The 13763-nt window shown below is 38.1% G+C and overlaps 1 protein-coding gene across 5 annotated transcripts in view; it reads left to right on the top strand.

The window, feature by feature from the left end:
- cacna1ba (calcium channel, voltage-dependent, N type, alpha 1B subunit, a) overlaps positions 1 to 13763 on the top strand; it is a 128547-nt gene that overhangs the window by 40191 nt on the left and 74593 nt on the right. For all 5 annotated transcript variants that reach the window (XM_026931027.3, XM_026931026.3, XM_053228796.1 and 2 more), the window contains exons 4-6: positions 1546 to 1637; positions 2414 to 2566; positions 3246 to 3433. In XM_026931027.3, coding sequence (XP_026786828.2) covers positions 1546 to 1637; positions 2414 to 2566; positions 3246 to 3433 — 433 coding nt within the window. The remainder of the gene's footprint in view (positions 1 to 1545; positions 1638 to 2413; positions 2567 to 3245; positions 3434 to 13763) is intronic.

Genomic DNA, 13763 nt, shown 5'->3' with positions numbered 1-13763 from the left:
CTCAATGTGCCTCACCCAAGACATTTTTCTATTTTCCAATGTGCATACCAAGATAGTGCTGTTTTCTGCATCAGAGTATTACCTTGGCTTGGCTTTTCTTTTTCACTTTTACTCACTGACTTTATATGGATGCAGGGCATAATCAGTAGTGATTTCTGTGTTTATATACCGGTGCCTCAAACAGTTAATGGGGTAATATTTGATCAAGTATTCTGTGTGAAATGTAACCTTCCAGTAGAAGGCAAAGTCAAAATGCTGCTGCTGGAGCTCCCCAGTGACCGTCTAAAGCACGTTCCTGCATTTTCAATGGCTGCTCCAGCCAAAACACCAATCCTCACTGACACTGCTAATAATCCAGCAGGACTCCAGGGGCGTGTGAACTCTCCATTCCTTCACAAGCTAATTTGAATTAGACATCGGGGAAGAATAAGCTTTACATGAAGTGTACTAAGTGAAGTGAAATGGACTAGTGTGAGCTAAGGACAAGGTGGAGAGGATTTATAAAGCATGGGGTTTGTCTGTTGAGTAAAAGGGTTTAATAATTAAATTCATCACTATACTCAGTTTCTGCTGTTGTATAGTGGATTTGAAGTGACAACTAACAAAGCACAAACAAAAGCTAAATAGCTAGCTTTAACAGCAAAAAATAATCTATGAAAATAAGTTAAAAAATCCTCTCAGAAATTCTGTCAGGTAAGCTTGTGTTAGCTAAATGAATTCTTTTGTTTACTCAAAAATCTTCTCAGAAATCTTGTCAGGTTAGCTCATGTTAGCTGGAAAGCTGGTGTTAAATGAAGATTATGAACATTTAGGAATATGACTTAAAAGTTCTTGCAGAAATCATGTCATGTTAGATAAATAGCAAACAGCAAAAGAAATTTTTTATAAAAAGGCTTTAAAAATCCTCACTAAAATCTGTACATGCCATTGACTTCAGCTGCATCCTAAGCTAGAGCAGTTGGCAGTGCATTGGTGAGTTCATCTAGGGTCAAGGCTAGGACAGGAGATGAAGTTAATGCACAGAGTATAAATATATTAATGTATGCTGCTTTAGTTTTCGTTTAAAGGAGTTGGAGACAGAATTGTGTGTGTGTGTGTGTGTGTGTGTGTGTGTGCGTATCTTTGGACCAGGCCTTTTTTAAACAGAATTGCTGTGATTACATGGAAGTTCCCAGGAGGAAGTCTTTTTCACCACTCAGTGCTAAGATGAGCCTGCTGAGGAACATAGTGCTTTAAAAGCACAGTGAATGTGTAGACGTGAAAGAGATTTAATCTGTCATTCTATCCACTCCATAGCCTGTTGTAAAGCTCTTGTAATGTTGGAACAGTTAATGGTGGATTGGCTTTTTTATTGGTTGTGCATTTCGCCAGGCACACGTTTAACCTGAAGTTGTTTTTTCACAATGTTGAGAATTATAAAATTGGCTACATGTTCTACTTTGTATTCATAGAATTGTGTGCATCCCTTTAGCTTTTGTCATTTCCTGTCATAACTGTTGAGAGTGCTGTTTACTAATACTGTGTGCTTTCTCTGGGTTTTCGCAGGATTCTGACTACCGTTGGGACAGATTTTGACTTGCGGACGCTCAGGGCAGTGCGAGTCCTTCGGCCGCTTAAGCTGGTGTCTGGAATTCCCAGTAAGTTATTAGACATTATGCAGTAAACTCTTTAAGCAGAGCATTTTTGAGGATAAACTTAAATTCACCTTCAAATAAATTTGGTGTTGCAGGTATCCAGACCGAAATAAAATGAACAATATTTTCAAACATTATTTTAGCACAGTTAGGTTACTCTGCATTCACACTAGCTTGTAGTTTGTCTCTTGTGAGTATGTAGCAGTTGCCACTGTTGTCGCTTGTGGGTGTGCACTGTCCAGCGGATTAGCAGATTATCAAAATAAGCTAACTGTACTAGCTACGTACACTCACCAGAGGCAACAAGGTTCATTGCTGCTACCTTTGAAGCATTATTTTTCTCAGTAAAGTATCTATATGCATTTATATGACAGGATAAGAGGAAACCAAACCAAGTTTTTCTTTCATTTTTTCATTTTTGCATTATTAATAGGTAAAGTTGTAAGTGGGTAATTAAAGAAACATTGGACCACACATAATAGAACAGTTCTGAGGAATCATCTGAGCCAGTCGTTTGGATTTGTCAATTTATCATGTCATACAGAATTTGCAATAAATTGAGAATGATTCAAATGTCACTTGGTGTGCTGTCACTTGACGCTGATGCTGAAATTGTGGCTCCACGTAGCGCACATGCATAGAAAATGAATGGTCAGCTGTCGCTTGCTAGTGTGAATGTGATTTAACTATGTGCTCACTGATAAAATTTTATTAGCAGAGATATTTTTGAGGCTATTTCTGACAGCAGAGGTGCTCAGATCTATTCTCTCTGTGACCAGGTCTTCAGGTGGTTCTGAAGTCCATCATGAAAGCCATGGTGCCTCTGCTGCAGATCGGCCTGCTGCTCTTCTTTGCTATCCTCATGTTTGCCATCATTGGTCTGGACTTCTACATGGGCAAGTTCCACCGTGCCTGCTTCAGAGACGACACTAGTATGTACATCTTTCTACATGTTTATTGTGAAGTTAACTCATACTTCCATGCTTCAACTCTTTCCCATACTTGAAGGATTGTTGAGAAAACATTATAGTACACTTCATGAATGTCTGCTCAAGGGATGTTTAATGGTTCTTTCTTCTTAAAGGGTTCTACTTTTCCTGAATGTCTCAGAGGAACAAACCAAAAAAAAGAACCCTTAAGGGTGCATTTCTATAAAAGTGTAAACGATTTAATATGTATTAATAATTGTTGTAGTTATGACACATTTTGGAAATAGAGCTTAGTTCAGTTTTGACTATTAATGCATACTCTTATTAAAAGGTGCCCCTCAAAGGTTTTTGGATGGTTCAAGATTCTAGCTTGCAAAGCTTTTTTGAAAGGAAAGCTGTCTTGTGTGATTCCCCCAGAAGAACAACCTGAAGAACTCTTAATGGTGCTACATGGAATATTTTTTTGCTTCCCCATTGGAAAGGTTCTAACTTTCTAAGGAAGCTCCACTAGCGAGCTGTTCTTAAGAGGAAGCCCTTGTCGTAGGCTTAGACTTGTAGACACTGGGTTCCTAATAGGGACAAATCTACATCTCTCATCTCTATCAAATATGATTGTTAGTATCTGGTTGGAGTAGAGTTCCTGTGCCCTTCAATGACTGTTGTGTGGCGTGTGCCCTCACAGATGAGCAGGTGGCTGAGTTCCCCTGTGGCCTGGATCCTCCAGCACGCCTCTGCGAGAATGGCACCACCTGTCGGGAGTACTGGCCTGGCCCTAACTTTGGCATCACCAACTTTGACAACATCCTGTTCGCCGTGCTCACTGTCTTCCAGTGCATTACCATGGAGGGCTGGGTGGAAATCCTTTACAATGTGAGTCTAACACCGTATTTTTTCAACCACACTTGAAGTAAAATCTTACCAGCTGATCTGAACTTACCTGAGCTGAATGGCATAATAGTCAATGAAAGAACTTTAGGTAGATAGGTTTAGTAGCAAACTCAGTTTGGCTGGAGTGAATGATTCATTTACTGTTAAATGGGTTATTCAATGCCATTTTGTCAAGTAAAGAATAAAACACTATGGGGAGTGCTGTTATAGGGAAATAAAGTGGAGTTACTGGTATCACCCCTAAGTTGATTATTTTCCTATAATGGCATGTCCTGAAGTGTTTCATTCTTCTTGTACTGCAACAATTTGTGCAACACTAGTGATTTTTAATTATTAAAAAATGACATCCATTTATCCATTTTTTATCCTTTTATCCATTTATAGTTAAACTCAATTGTGGAACCTCTCCAAAACAATTCCTGTTATCACTTTTATTAAAGAGACTAGAAGCAGTCCCACAAAAGCTCTGACTGACAGTGAAGACTCCGTCCAAAATGTAAAAGTTGATACTTTAAAGCTGGTACTACTGTTAAAGTATACACCTTCTGACCCATCAAATTCAAGAATTCAACAGCACTATGCTATAGCTCAATATAATGCTTTCCCATAGATACAGTACGTTTCTGTTTCTGTAGTGTTGCACTTCACATTTACCTGCAACACAGAGGCACAGATGCTGTGATTCCCTGCATCTGTGCTGTATCAATGGCTTTGTTTGCTTTCTCAGAACACTGCTGAATCACTGTTTACCCACTGGGAGCTTAATAGCATTATCAGTCCTGCTCCTTTTGCACATGATCTCGGCTGGTGGTGGTCTGGTGGTGATTGATTTTAAGTTCGAAACACTTCCCTCCGGATCCAACAGAAAGAGGAAGTCTATAAATTTTGCCTTGAATGTACAATGTTTCCTTACAGGCACTGTTCCAAATGTTCCAAATACTAATCATGCCCAAATTTATTTGGTCACGGCTCATAATGAGAGTCGCCACTTGTGCCAAAGTGGTCAGTAAAACAAATATGACCACAAGCAGACTCATAGAGGGCTTGTTTCTCAGAAGACTCAGTCTCTCTGGATTTTTCCTTGGCAGTCTGGAGAGAGGCATATACCAATAGGCAACATAATACGGTTATGCTAAGCCTCTTTTCACTCAGAGGTGTCAGACACAGCTTCTTGTTTGTTGTTGAAATCCTGGATAGGGTTGTTACAGCATCACAGTTTCACTGTTAGTCACAGTGTATGACGGTTATCTCGCTGTTTACTTTTTCAAAATACCGATTAAAATGCATTTATGCATCTACAAGTATAAGAGCTGGAGTACAGATAAACTTTCTGCTGCTCTGGGGTAATGCCTATACTTCCAAGTCATTTCACTTTACAAAGATGAGGGATGAGGAGGGGTTGAGGGTAAAGTGCGTGGCATTTATTAACAGCCATTTGTTTCCAACAAACAAAAATAAATAAGAGGAAAAGAAGAGGAGAGACAATGCTTCTCTACTGTGCACATGTCTGCTGCCACTCCTAGCATGTTTGTAACGTTATCGTACAGTACATCATACAGTACGGAAATCTAACGCACATAAGAGCATAGCATTGCTGACAATGACCAAATGAAACAGCTACCTATTTTTGGCTAAGCAGCGCTGCACATTAGCAGCCTAATTAGATGTTTTTTTGGCCCAGTCTTTTTTTTTTTGCACAGCCTTTCTTCACACCCACTCTCTCTTTAAGCTTATAGTATATAATGTGATAAATAATGACAATGTAAGAGATGCTTTGGAAAAGTCATTTTAAAAATATCTTTGTGCAAAAGAAGATCAATTAGAGGAATAGATCTTTTTGTTTCCTTTTGGACAGTTCACCAAACTTTTGAACATCGCCTTGTCTTTTTCCAATCTGCTGTCCAGTTTTGGTACAGTTTTGGTAAGCCTGTGTCCACTGTAGCCTCAAATTCCTGTTCTTGGCTGACAGGACTGGAACCTGATGTGGTCTTCTGCTAAAGGTGTGTAGTGTGTTCTGAGATGCTTTTCTGAGATGCTTCTCCTCTGACCTCTCTGATCAACAAGACGCTTCTGCCCGCAGAACTGCCGCTCACTCGATGATTTTTGTTTTTCACACCATACAGGGGTGTGCAAGATTCTTTTTTACAAAGAATTTGGATTTTTTTTAAACCAGTGGGTTGTGTGCCTTTGGTCTATTAATACTAAGATCGTGTGAAAGATCGGCTATATTTTTAGACTAGATTATCATACCATGCATATTTCAAACTGTAACCCCCATAATCCTGGAGCAGCCCCAAAGCCACAGAGCATGCCTCTCTTCTAGGAGTCACATCCCTAATTTATGAGAGGTGAAGTAGCTCCCAAAGTGCCAGTGATGTCACTTGAAAATATTTGTCACACTTTGACAAAGCTGAAGATTTACATCCCGAGGTCACTGTCCTATTTTTGGCTGGCGCCAGAGCAGCCAATATTTCTCAAATCATGGGAGCAATGTGTTTTTGATCCATGGCTCTACAAAGTTCAGGTTTAGCTGCTTCAGGGTGGCATGAATAATCTCTAGTTCTGTCGCCTTAATTACACAGCGCTGCTCCTTCCTCCCCTCCATGCCAAAAATATCATGATTAATCACATTGTCATCAGAGGCTATTACTGCAGAATTTAGTTCAACACTGCAGGAGGGTCATCTATGTCCGCTCTGTAATCCATCATGCTGAGCCTGTGTATGGTGTGTGTAAGGGTATGATGTGTGTATGTGTATGGCGTGTGTATCTGATGGCCGAGTAAACAGGCATAAGGGTCTTCAGCAGGTGTCAGGAGGTCTGCTGCATGGTGTGTCAGATGGACACGTGGGATAGAGAGGGGAACAAAGCGGCTTTCTCGTTTCCTGCCATTAATGCCCCCTCACTCTTCTCCTCCTTCACTTCATCCATCATTCCCAGATTACAGCTGCTAATGGGTTATGAAGTGAAAGATGAGCTCAGGGTAGAGATGTGCAAACCCTTGCCAGGAAGCCTTATCTGTTGTCATTTACATGACATCCATATGGTCACATGATGCTTTGTCTCATGTTCAGTTATTAAATCATCTGCCCTGTCGTCAGCACGTCAGCGAGTTGTCTGTTGATAGGAAGTTAGCACATGAAATGTAGTAACTGAGTTGAATTTAAATCCCATGCTAAGCACCGAAAATGGAAATTAGCTTCTAAAGAACTGCAAGATTACTAATTGTGTCATACAGTGTTATCAGTCTGCATATCTTGTTTTTTTTTTGGTGCCCAAATTTGGAAAAAAGTTCGAATGTTCAAGATCCTTGTGGAAATGTTCAAGTAGGAGACCCTCATATCAGGAATAGCATGTTCATGAGATGATAACAAGGAGATTCCACTCAGAGCTATTCAACTCATAAAACTCCAAATTAGTCAATGTGTAATTAATCACTGTGATTCTGACATTATTTAATTGCACTACATGCTTTAAGTCCTAGTGTGTGCTCACTATTGTGTGTTGTAAAGTTTCTTTTCATTTTTATGTGCATGACACACAGCTGTGTCTGTCTGTAAACATTTTGTAGCTTAACCAACCTAACTGACTGTACTGGAGCCATTAAGGACTGAATGTCCTGTAACTACTTTAAATTAAATGAGGACAAAACAGGAGTTCTTGTTATCAGAATCTGATGGTGTTTCTAGGAATTTCTGGTACCTGATCTGTAGTAATTATTCTTGTTCTGTTTTTTCCTAGAAATCTAGGCATTATTGTTGGATTGAAATTTTGTATGCATACCAAGAAAATTTTTTGTTTGTTTGTTTTTACTGGCTATTTTATCATGTTCAGCGTGTACACTCACCATCCACTTTATTAGGAACACCTGTACACCTGCACATTCATGTATGTCTTATTTAGTGACATGTATATTCATGCAGAACCAATGCATAAAATCATGCAGATACGTGTCAAGAGCTTCAGTTATTGTTCACATTATACATCAGAATGGGGAAAACTCATGACTCGTGAACTCGTGAACTCATGACTTTAACCGTGGCATGGTAGTTGGTGCCAGATGGGCTGGTACTACATTTACATGATTTTATACATTTTTTAAAATATATTTTTTATACATATAATTTTCCAACTTGTACTTATGACCCAAAGTTTCCTCAGGTGAGAGCTTGTGGCCATTTCTACGAAAAGGACAGTTTGTTCTAGCTTCTCTCCTAGTGCCTGTTCTCTTCTAACCAACCTGTGTAACCAAGTGTTGTGATGCATAAATTTTATAACAGGAACACAGAATATTAACATCTCAGACTGGAGGAAATAGGTCATAAACAGGCAGGGAACAGAACTGCCGCTTTTGCTTTTAAGTGCCTTTACTACTTAAGGAACTGTGTGTGTGTTTTAACAGACACATAAAAATGGATTTATTGATTTGCAAAAAGATCAAGTAGGGTCCTGGGTTCACAGACCTCTCATCCTCTTAATTGTCACTTTAACTTACAGATATTCAGGTAATAAAAGATTCCACCAAAATTCCCATCATCATCAATATCTTAGCTAAACCACACTGGACTCATCAATAATTTATCCTTTATGATTCATTTTCTTCAGAATCATATATGTATGTGGTAAAACAGGGGAGTTATAAGCAACCATTGCTTTTTTTATGAGCTAAAGCACAGATGCGCTAATATGCTAGCTGCTTGGCTAGCAATGCGTTTGTATTTTTTAAACCCCTGTAGCCTCTCCTGATTTGAGATAAAGAGAAAGCTACGTTTTCAGGGGAGGGAGTGTAGGGTTGATTAAGTTACCCTACTTTATTATGCTGTCTGTTGTATTTTTCTCTTCGTAGACATCATTCAGGATACTCAGGAACAATAGCATCAGAATCAGGAAATCACAACCAAAATCAAGGCTTTTGTCATTCGTCAATTATTCCAGTCCTCATAATGGATCTGTTGAGAGACTCGTAGTGTGTGGCATGTGTGCTGCCTTAGTTCTCTCTCGCTCTCTCTCTTTCTCTCTCTCTCTAATTAGGTCCCTTCGGCATGTTGTCTTAGCTGAAGAACAGAAAAACCTGTTTCACATCAGCAGGCTTTCACCGAGGATTATATATTTCTCCTGAATTCCATGTTTCTTTCTTTTAATTAGTGCTTGTTTGCAGAGAAAGCTAGTAAAATGTAACCTCTCTGGATTATCCAGGTCAAGGGTTACAAATTGCAAGCAAGTTTTGTAACAACATTTTTGATTGCAGCTCAATGTATATTAAATTCAAATTTTTGTCAAATTGGAATATCTTTTCTGTTCTTGGATAGAGAAAAAAATGAGAAAAACTAAGACTGTAAAAAAAATGAATGAATGAATGAATGAGTGATGTTTTATACATTTTTAAAAAAATAAAATCTTATACAAAGATGCAGCTCAATTGACTAAACAATAATAAGAGAAAAAAGAATTAGAAAAAAACAAAAAAAAAATTCAGAAGTATGAAATATATAAGAAAAAAGGGTGATTTTAAGAAATAGGAAATTTCTTAAAATCTTAAAAACAAACTTAACTGGAAGATGGTTAATTAAAAGATAAAGCAAATAAACAGGTTTTAAGCTTTAAGCGTTTTTAGGAAGCCTGACATACGTTTTTGCAGTGTTTCTAACTGAATAGGTGTGGCTTCATTAGTTTTCCTCCTTTTGTAATAGAGAAGTCAAGAAAGCCAGTATTTATGGATCTTAAAATCTCACAGGGAGTTACTTAGTGATATTACAATATTTCAGCATAAATGTTTCCCCACTCATGTATGTTGTCTTTAAACAGTTAACAGAGCAACTGTTGTGTGACGCAGGTCTCGTTCAGACTCTCTACACTGATGGATGAGGGTCTTGGTGGTGTAGCGTGACGAATCATGCTGGCAGGCTGCGTTGCTGCTCCAATAGCTGTATTGATCACTTTCTCGTTAAACATTTAAAAATGGTCCCTCAGGGAGATGGGGTGGATCAATTTGTCCCTTATTGCTGTGATTTCTGTCTGTGCTGCTGAACACAAGATCAAAACACTGAGTAAGTTTTTAGTCTTGTGTACAGACTGAGTGATATGCTTGAAATGAATTTCACATATTCTTATTGCTAATAGAGCTGGGATACAATCAAGTTAGCGCTCTTTTGCAGGGGTGGAACTAGAACTCATAATATTAATAATAGATTGATGGTCACAAATTGCACTAAATAACTTGAAGAGAAGTTACAAGAGACGTATTGTTGTGGAGCACTCAATAACTGAACAGATGTGTCTCCTCAGAGCTCCCGAAGTAACGTCACAAAAAAATACTTCTACCAACAAATCTTTTTCTAACAAGGCAATAACGAAATAAAGCTAGCGGGTAGAAACAACAGTTATATCATAGTTGATTTTGTTTATTTAGTAAAATTAAATATTTTAAAACCGTGATCTATTTTTGGTACATATCTTTCCTTTCGTATAAGTGAGTAGTCACTGGTGTGCAGTGCTTACATTTTGGGACTTAAATTCAATTAGTGAAAAAAACAGGAAATTACCCTATTTTGTCTTATTTGAACTCTTAAAAGAAAAATGGTCACTATATTTTCCTCTTGGGATTGAAAGGAATCAAGTGTCAAGTCATACCCACACAAGTTTATACTAATGAGTTCTTGCTCATTGCTCATAAAATCAAGCTGAGAAATTTATTTTTCCCATTTAATCCCCAGTATGGTCACCAGCCAGTTCCACCCACCAGCTAGATCTCCTCTATCATACATCAGCGACCAGAAGTTGAGGGTGAAGACTAACATGCTTCCTCTGAGACAAGTGAAGCCACCCAAACACTTTTTTTTTTCAAACCGCTGCTCATGCTGCGTCACAGGGCAGCGTAACACACAAAATGCTATCTGCCCTCTTCCACATACGTGAGCTCACAGACTAAAAAAGTTAGGGGAGATATTGTTTGATATTGACCTTTTATGAACATCATTATAGCACAATGACTGTGCAAAACAATGATATTTCGGGGCTCCTGAGTGGCGCGACGGTAAAGCGTTGTCGGGAGGTTGTGAGCTCGACTCCTGAACATGCTGCATTAGCTGTGCTGTATGTGTGTTATGTTAAAATATTGATGGGGATTTTAAATTTACCCTCCGAGCTATGCCTCTGACCTTTATTCACCTGTAGTCACTAAATCACAGAACAGAAAGCAGCTCTAGCCTGAGTTACTCCTGATAGCAATGAAGAAATCGTTTTTCCTCCAGCCATAGCACAGATCTCATCTGTAAGTGTTGCTGTGTGAGCTGCTCCTGCAGGTCTCCAGGGTCCTTGATGAATAACGATGGGATGTAGAGGAGCAGGGAGGAGGCCTAATGGGGGGATGAATGCTGCAGAATATCAGCCAGACCTCACCACTCCCACATGTAATTCGCTTATGCCTGTGCACTAGAACTTTGGGTCAGTATTAAGACCGCTCCCTTTTCCCTCCTTTCCTTGCTTGAGTTCTGGTTTTCATTGCTGGAGAAAAAGAGATATAGCTTTCGATGGCACTTGGGTTCTTTTGAGCACATTCAGATGGCACCTTTGAGATGAAAGATTCAATAAAGTGAAGACAAGCAACATAATAATGATAAAATTTCTCTCATATATAAGGTCCTGTAGAGGCTGAAGCTGTAAAGAAGATTTGTGCGCTGGCACGGTTAGGTTCGTGTTATTTTTTTCATAGCTCTCTTTCTGGTCCTTATTTCTTATTTAGTGACAAAATAATCTACTTGAGTGAGCTGGAAATCTCACTCAAGCATTATCACCCTTAAGCTTAGTGCAGTTATGAAGCTCTTCCATTAGCTATTCAGTAAGGACTCTATCTTGTAATCAGTTATGGGAGATAATTGCAACAAATGGAATATAGATGATGAGTGGAATTACACTGTGCATATAAAATATTAATAGCACAACAAACCTGCAGTCACTTCCAGCACATAAAGCATATGGTTTAAAGAATATGTGGTGTGTCATAGCTTTAATGGCGCTACAGACCTCATTATTACTACCGAAAAAAATCTATAATTATGCCTAGATAGTAGAGTTACTCAATCATCTAGAGTCTCGCAGGAGCAGCCGGAAGACTGTGTTGAACTCACTGTCTTCTGTGCTTTATTTCTGCCTTTGCTCATTGATTTTTCTGAGCATTATCTCACATGTAGACAAATGTATATAGAGAGAGAAAGAATGAAAGGGAATGATGACCACAGAAAGAATGGGAGGGAGCAAACATGAACCACAAGAGGTCGGAGAGCGGCAGTCCCGTGTCTCTACAACTATTTCCTGCTCTTTTTTCAGCGGTGGTGTTCTCTCATAATGTGCTGAGTAAATACATTGTGAGTAAATACTCTGCTGAGTAAATGCATTATGAGGAAATGATCTTTGTAAATGGGAAAAGTTACATTTTGTTCATAAGAGTGCTGACAATTGTGCCACATCTGGTTTTGTTAAAGGCTTTTTATTTATTTTCTGAGAATAAATGTACTTCAGTAAAAGGTTCGATTTCTCTCACATTTTCAGTGTGAGATTCAAATAAATAATCACAAATACAATTTTCCTCCAACTTAGCAACATATATAAGCATTTCTACATTTTAAATAATCACAAATGAGCATTTTTTACCTTTTAACTCAACACAAATGAGTTTTACATTATAATATGCATTATATTCCTTTACATTTTATCTACAGTTAGACCAGAAATGAATATATTTATTTATACTTTAGCATTTTAAATCCACACAAACAGCATTTTAGATTTTGGATTAGAAATTGAATGTTCTTTTACTTAATAAAGCAATAGAAAACAGCGATTTTACATTTGAAATAAGGAAAAATAATCCTTGAACATTTTAAATAAACAGAAATCAGCATTTTTACCTTTCAGATGAACAATAAGTTATACGTTGCAAAACCGTTGTACATTCCTTCACATTTTAAAACACAATTAGACTAAACATATCCATGTTGAGTTTAGCATTAGCATTAGTAGTCTAATTCTTTGTCTAGGTCATTGATTGGGTAGGGATTAGCATGTTGCATGGTTCACACATTCTGTTCCTGTCGTTACTTCCTCAGCTAATTTGGCGCTTGGGAGCACAGGAGCTGAGGTCTGCTAATTTCTCAGCACTTCTCAGAGTGCCATAATCCCCCAGAGATCAGCAGAGCAGGAGCCCAAAGCCCAAAAGAGATCAGTGAAAGAGCCGTTACGAGGGCACTGCTAAACCCCCTTCTCATTTCCTGTAACCATTAGATCTGTGGATTGAGTTAGAGGTGAAAGATGTTCTGGTGCTTCTGCTGACCTGGGTGGGTTTGAGGGTTAGTATGGATTTTACACTGTGTGTAGCCGCAGGATTTCGCTTTGCTGTCACTTTTCTTTATCTTTAGTTGGATTAGATTGAAAATGTGGGTTCTGTTTGGGATGAAAATGGAGCCTATATCTTATTGATTTTTCACTCATGTTTATATAATACAGCTTTTTTTTTTAAATCTCAAACTAAATTGCAGATCTCCTAGACACATTTTTGCACAACTATGAGCACGAGTCATCCCAAAGCTGACGTAAATAAGATACAGTTGTTATGGATTACGTAAAGAATAAAACATGATGTGTCATGCTGTTATAGAAAAATAATCAACGATAGGGCGGTGTCATGCAGCTTGAGATGAAGCGGAGTTACTGTTACTATTCCAAGGTTAACTATTGTCCTATAAGAGTCCAGAAGTGTTTTATTTCTCTTATAGCACAGCAATCTGTCAACAATTACAATGCACTGATTATTTAAAAATGTCATACTTTTTTATTTATAGTTACATTTAACGCTGTGGAGTGTCTGTAAGACTAGTTAATTCCTGTAATCACTTAATTTAAGTTCCGTCACCAGCATCCCTTTTTTTTCTCTTTCTTCAAGTTAATAAGACAAAAAAAAAAATCCAGCTTGTCTTGTTACCAAGAAATGATAATGTCATCTGTCAAGAAGACTTTACTGTGAAAAAAAAAACTTAAATTACATCTTTACTTTGAGTGCTGACACTGGAGACTCCTTCCAAAAAATGTTAAATAGACATCTCCTCATAGAAAACTTCACCTTAACAGTGATTATGCATGTTTTTAAAAATCATGTGCGAGTCCCTGTGAATTTTTTTTGTTACTACAGAAATGATAATTTATGTAATGAGGGCATTAAACTAAATCTGTGCTTTGAATTATGGCCAGCACTACTTTCAGAGCTGCAGGTATAGAACATTAATCAACACTTTCTGACCAATCAGAATCAAGAATTCAAC

Source organism: Pangasianodon hypophthalmus, chromosome 24, assembly GCF_027358585.1.
Source record: "Pangasianodon hypophthalmus isolate fPanHyp1 chromosome 24, fPanHyp1.pri, whole genome shotgun sequence".
Classification (NCBI taxonomy): domain Eukaryota; kingdom Metazoa; phylum Chordata; class Actinopteri; order Siluriformes; family Pangasiidae; genus Pangasianodon; species Pangasianodon hypophthalmus.
This window is presented reverse-complemented; position numbering and strand designations above follow the sequence as displayed.